Source organism: Lipotes vexillifer, unplaced genomic scaffold (assembly GCF_000442215.2).
Source record: "Lipotes vexillifer unplaced genomic scaffold, Lipotes_vexillifer_v1.1 scaffold809, whole genome shotgun sequence".
Lineage (NCBI taxonomy): Eukaryota > Metazoa > Chordata > Mammalia > Artiodactyla > Lipotidae > Lipotes > Lipotes vexillifer.
This window is the reverse complement of record NW_006788521.1, coordinates 2521682-2528174: the sequence shown is the minus strand read 5'-3', so window position 1 is coordinate 2528174 and position 6493 is coordinate 2521682. Positions and strand designations below refer to the sequence as shown.

Sequence of the window (6493 nt, the reverse complement as noted above, 5' to 3'; positions counted from 1 at the left end):
TGCGGTACGCGGGCCTCTCACTGCTGTGGCCTCTCCCGTTGCGGACCACAGGCTCCAGACGCGCAGGCTCAGCGGCCATGGCTCACGGGCCCAGCAGCTCCGTGGCACGCGGGATCCTCTCGGACCGGGCACGAACCCGTGTCCCCCGCATCGGCAGGCGGACTCTCAACCACTGCGCCACCAGGGAAGCCCTTGGCTCTTCTGATCCTCTTTAATCGATCTTTGATGCTCTTTTCACTGATTTCTGATCTTTATTACCCCCTTCCTCAAACTTTCTTTGGGTTTACTCCATTGTCCTTTTTCTAACGTCTCAGGTTGAATGTTTAGTTGTTAATTTTACGCCTAATATAAGCATTAGTGCTATAAATTTCCCTTGAAGCACCACTTTCCCTGCATCCCATAAGTTTTGTGATGTATTTCATTCTCATTCATTTCCAAGTATTTTTCAATTTCTAAATGAATGGGCATTTAAAATTTATCCTCTGTTATTGACTTCTAACTCAATTGCATTGGGATCAGAAAACCTGATCTATGAGATTCCAATTTATATTTGTGATCTTAACTTCTAAAAGGGGTTGTAAGTCTGTTGTTTGTTCTTTCAGCAGATGCTTACTCACGGGGGCTTTACATGCTTGGTGTTCTCAGTTTATGAATTTCCCTGATCTTAATCTGTGGGAATCCTGTTCACATTGGAAATGCTTTCCTCTGGAGAAAGCTTCTATCTGCTTCTGCTGCAAACCAGAGGCACTACCAAGCCCGGATCCCTCTAGCCCCTTCAGAGATTCTACCTCAAGGCAGAAACTCAGGATTCTGAAAAGATCTGCTATTAAGTTAGTCTATACGAAACCACCATTCTGGGGGTCAAAAACTGTTCAATAATCAGCAATTGCATAAGGCCCAACTTACACCGTCAACGCTTGCCGCAGGACAAGCCTGTTCTTCCTGTTCACTTGCTGCTTACCTCTCCTACTTAGATTTCGGCTCAAGGTTTTTTTCCTTTTTTGGAGAAAGGAGGAGGCTTTGGAGATTTCCCCAATGTCTTGTGAGCCCGGCAATGCATTAAGAATTAAATGTTATTCATGAATGAATTACTTTGCAGTGGGGTGGAGGGGAGGTCCTAGGAGTCCTAAACAACTGCTAGAAGCTGAAATCCCAGGAGAGGTATACTTTTTCAATGAGAAAACCAAGACTCAAAGGGGTGAAATGACTTATTCATGGTCACATGGCTGGTAACAGGCAGGGCTAGGACTTGAACCCACATATGGAACCAAAACTGAGGCTCTTTCTACTCTCCCTCTGTCCTGTGCTCCCTCCAGAGAGCTATTTGGGCCTGAGCTTAGCAGGCATCCTTACCTGGTGCAAGGGGATGACGAGGAAGGCCCCCCCACCAGCACACTCAGTCACGACTGCAATGAAGTGGGGGTTCACAGCACAGAAATGATTGTCGTGGACGCTGCGGGTGATGGGCACGGAGTCGTAGCAGTTCTCCTTGCTGGCTGGTTTGCCAAAGACATGGCGGAACTTGGAGCTCCGGTACTGGGGGTGCCATGACATCTGCAGGAGACAAACGGGACAGAAGGGCTGTGAGGCTCACAATCTGACAGCAGGACGGAGTCTCACCTGCAGAGGACATAAGAGGGCAGGACCAGGACAGTGGTCAGTTCTATGAGGACAGTGACGTGCTATGAAGGGCACCCAGGTGAACAGGCTATAATTGTGGCTGCTTCCAGGGACCTGGTGAGATGGCGTACAGCTACTGCTGACCTGTTTGCCTTTCATCCCTTCGTGTGCGAAAACAAAAAGGCAGAAAAACCGTAGAGAGAACTCACCCCGTTCCCTCCCCTATCCAGCACCTCACCAGACAGGCCAGCCTCCCCACCCAGCTAAGTGGGAAATATAGTGTCCTCTGGAGCCAGCCTGCCCAGGCTCCAGTTCCAGCTCTGTGCTTGCCAGCTGGGTGGGCAAATGACTTAACTTCTGAAGTCTCAGTTTCCTCACCTGTAAAATGAGGATAAAGAAAGTATCTGTCTCATAGACTTGTCATGAGGATGAAATGAGATGATACACTAAGATCCCTTGCTCAACTGTAATAATTACTACCACTATTATCATCCAGCCATCTTAACCTTCCCTCTCTCCTCATCCGGCCTTGTATTTGTTCACTCAATATTTACTGAGTACCACCTGTGCCAGGCACTGGGGGTTTGGAGAGAGCAAGCCTGAGCCCAGCCTTACAGGAGTGAAGAGTCCTATGAGTGAGGACATTAGCGGAGTCTGGGCCACTGGGAGCCAGTGTACTATAGGTAATAATGGACGTTTGTATATGGCAGTCAGGGAGGGCTTCCCAGAGGAAGTGACACGTGAACTGTGATTTGAAGGATGAGAAGGAGTTGGCCATGTAGACTGGAAAAGGGTGAGCTGGGGTAGAAGGTGTCCCAGGCAAATGGAACAGCCTGAGCAAGGGCCCTGAGATAGAAGCGAACGTGAAATGTTTGGGAAACTACATGTGGTTTGGTAAGATTAGTAAGGAGATGCTAAAAAGAAAAATATATATTCACACACACACATATACATGTAAACTGGATGATGTGAATGAGGAGAACACGAGCTGGAGGGGTGAGCAGGGCTAGACCATGAATGGCTTGTAAGAGGGTCTAGGGCTCATTAGTGGCCAAATATATACCATGTGGCCTCCTCTTGGCCCTGCTGCTGCTCAGTTCAAACCCCCTCCCCTCAGTCTCGTTGACCCACTGGGCCTTCCCATCTACGCTCCTCATGCAGCCAGAGGAATTGTTCTGGACACCAAGCCTGGCTGTATTCCTCCCTCCCCGGCCCCCACCTTAGGTCACCCTTCGATGCTCCCCATTCACTGCTGCCCTACAGGATCAAGGCCAAACTCAGCTTGGGTCCCACCCTATATCCCAAGAGTTCGCTTTTTCTTGCTCATCTTCTAAACGGCTCCTTCCAGACAAAGCACACCACACAGCTTCCCTGGTACCTGCTCCTGCATTTCCAGTCCTCTGGGCCTTCACCCTTGCCTTTCCCTCTGCTTGGCTTGCTCTTCCCAGCCCACTGTTGTTTGTACCCATCACTATGAGTCCAAACCCTTCCTTCCCCCAGCTCCCAGGTGCCCTCCCTTTACACAGCACCAGGTACCCATCAGCCTCGTGGCGGCAGGTCTGTCCTGTGAAGCTCAGACATTTCAACCTTCCTTTAGGGAGCTTTGCCCCAAACCCTGGCTGCATTTGCCAGAGCTACAGGAAGTGGCACGGAACACAGGGACTGCCTGACAATGCCCATCCAATCCCAGAAACTATGTAAGCAGCCTTACAGAAATAGAGAAAACACAGATAGAAGGAAATAAAAAAAGCCATGGTGAGGAAATGGGGACAGAGGGAAAATGCAGGAACAAAAAGAGATCACCTGAAATGTAGGGGGAGTCAAGCTACGATTGTGTGCTGCCAGGACCAGCACACGGGGGAGGTTTTGCATCGGAGCTTCCTAGTGGTCAATTCGACAAGGGAAACAGAATCAGAAAGGGATCTACTCACTGTCTGTAAGATAAATGCCTGCACTTGCTAAGGAGCAGTACAGCTTTTCTCTGCACTGAGCCCTGAGAGAAACAGGTCCTAAGGATCATCTAAGGAAAGAAGAGCAAGGATAATGATCTCCCTGGGGTCTTGGCAATTAGTGGCAGCTGAGGAGTTGCCTGGGGCCCGGGCTGCGGGTGGGAAAGTAGAGGGCAAGTCAGCAGGCTCAGCTCCTGGGCCCCCACCCCTGCCTCGCCTTGAGCAGCAGTTGGGGGTGGAGGTGGGGGGCGTCTGTCTGTGGCCCACGGTGATGCTCACCAGACACTCCATTGCTCCCCTCACATCCCAGCCTCCTTGCAGTTAGGCAGCCACTATTAGTCCTAGCTAGTGGATCGTGGGTGGGAGTGATGTGTGCCACTTCCAGGCTGAAGCGTGTAAGACCTGCCGGTGACCCTCCAGAACTCTCGTCCTTGGCTGGAGGGATGAGGAGGCCACATGTTCCAGATGGTGCAGCTTCCATCTTCCTGGGTCCCCAAGGGACTGTGTGAATAGGGCACCTTGCCCCAAACTGACTCATATAGCATGACAGAGAATTAAACTCGGAGAGTGAACCACAGAGAAATAGTGGGGATACTTGTCACAGAGCATAGCCTACCTGTCCTGACTAACACATTGCCCCAGGCAGGCCCAACCAATGGTAGACAGGCAATGGCTGCCTGTGCTTGGTGTGGCCAGGGCACAGGAGCCTGCAGGGAAGAGGTGGGCAAGCAGGCAGGACCCAGATCCCCTCAGGAGCCATGTGAAAGGACTTGGACTCTGAGGGCAATGGGAACTGCTGCAGGGGTTATAGCAGGGGAGGAGGAGGACCAGTTTTCACTTTTAGGTGGATTCCTCTGATTGCTGAGGTAATCATGACAGTCGCCTGGGCTGAAGCAGGGCAGAGGGGATGGAGAGGATGGGAGATGTTAGTGAAAAACATGGGAGGGGGATAAAGCAGCCTTGGTGCCCATGGTGGGCTGTGGGGTGAGGGGGCCAGTCATGCCTGCTGAAACCAACTGACCTGGCCAGCATCAACAGTCCTGGCCCCTCTGGCCACTCTCAGCGCTCTCCTTTCACACCTGGGGGATGGCTCTGGTTCCAGGTTCAGGGTCAGGGGCCGTAAGAGGCCTCGGCAATGCTCTTCTGGAGCTCACAGTCACCTCCATGGCAATAACAACTCTTAGTTTCGGGTGCTTGCTACGTGCCAGGCTCCGTTCCAAGCGCTTCCCCTGTATGAACTTAGGTGCCACCTTGCTCCCTGTTACAGATGTAGGGGTTGAGGCAGAAAAGTGAAGCAACCTTCCTGGCGTCACACAGCTAGGAGGTGGTGCAGCTCTGTCTCTGGAGCCCTCAGCTCCAGATAATGATGCTGAAAGCTCTTTCACACTCATTACACCCTGGATTCTACCTCAGCCCCCAAGGGGACGTGTCATGACCATTATCGCCCCTACTTCACAGCAAAGGAAAACGAGTCTCAGTGAAGCAAGTGGACGTCCTCTGGCGAAGGGGCTATTGGCCTCCACTGATGAGGCCGGCCAGCCTCTGAGCAGCGTGAACACATGCTCCCCGACCCCTGTGCCGAACTCCTCTCCCCCATCCCACCCCACCTGGCTCCAACACCTTACCTCCACTGCCAAGGTTCTTCCAGACTTGTAGCCATGAGGGAAACTTACAGAAGTGGGTGGGTGGCACCAAGCCAGGTGGGCCGTCTCTCCCTTTGCCCCAGTTGTAGGACTGTGCATGCATATATGTGGGTGAAGTTTGTGCGAATGTGTGTGCACTGTGTGTGCAAGTCTGTGTGTGAACACTGCACTGATCAGGGTGTTCCTACGTGCTCGTGTACCCCTGTGGGTGGGTGTGCACCTGTGCATCTGTTTGGGTGTTTGTGTCTGTGCATGTACTGCACGTGCGTGCCTGTGTTTATCAGTGCATGAATGAGTTTAAGGACTCAGCGATTCAGAGAGCAGGAGTTTTACTTTCCCCACAAGCAGGCACTTGCCTGAAAATGAGGACCATAGCAGGCCTTCAGCACTGTGAGGCCCTTAACCCACGGGCTGGGCCAGAACACCGATCCGGGACAGGTTTACCCCACGCCACTTGTCCTATCCTGCCCGGTCCCATCCAGCTGGGCCCACATCAAAGCCATAGCAGGTCTTCTTAGGCGTAGCGGGTCAGCCCATTAGGGCACAAAGCAGGCGGTGGCACCCATTCTGCTGCTGCTATCCCAAGGGTGCTTAGCTGGCCTGATGCCATGGGATTAGGCTCTTTGTGCTGTGAATTCCCTGCCCTGCAAAAAGATTTAGTCATCGCTGGGTTTAACACCCCACTGAGTTTATTTTTTATCGATTTATTTTTATTTTTGGCCGTGCCGTGCAGCACATGGGGAATCTTAGTTCCAGACTAGGGATTGGACCCATGTCCCCTTCTGTGGAAGGGAGAAGTTTTAACCACTGGACCACCAGGGAAGTCCCCACTGAGTTTATATCTCAGAGCCTGACAGTGGAATGGCTTGCTGCCTGACCCATCCCTTACAACTCTCCTGAGGCCTGTTGTCCCCATTTGGTGCAGAGGAAGTGACTTGACCAAGATCAAATTAGTAGGAGGAGTGGAGATGGCAAGCAGAAGCCAAGACGTGGTCCAGATGCCCCTCTTCCCACCTCGCGCTCCTCTCTGATGTGCGTGAGAGAGATGGAGACAGAGACACAGAGATTTTCCTGCCTGGCTCCAGAGGCCTATCTTCCCAGCCCAGCCCTGAATCATTGCAGGACAAGGGTTAGCTGCAGGGTGGCTGAAACCGAACCCAAACTGGGTGTGGTACAAAGCAGCATAATAGATTATTCATTAATTGCGCTGTTCCTGGCCTCAGGGAGAATGAAATTACCTGATTTGGTCTTTGAACGTCAGCGGTGGGGAGGAGTCTGGCA

The 6493-nt window shown here is 52.0% G+C and overlaps 1 protein-coding gene across 1 annotated transcript in view; it reads right to left on the bottom strand.

Moving 5' to 3' along the window:
- The window catches only part of CORO2A (coronin 2A), a 57839-nt gene that overhangs the window by 25924 nt on the left and 25422 nt on the right, over positions 1 to 6493 (bottom strand). Inside the window, exon 2 of the mRNA XM_007461657.1 lies at positions 1354 to 1554. Coding sequence (XP_007461719.1) covers positions 1354 to 1554 — 201 coding nt within the window. The remainder of the gene's footprint in view (positions 1 to 1353; positions 1555 to 6493) is intronic.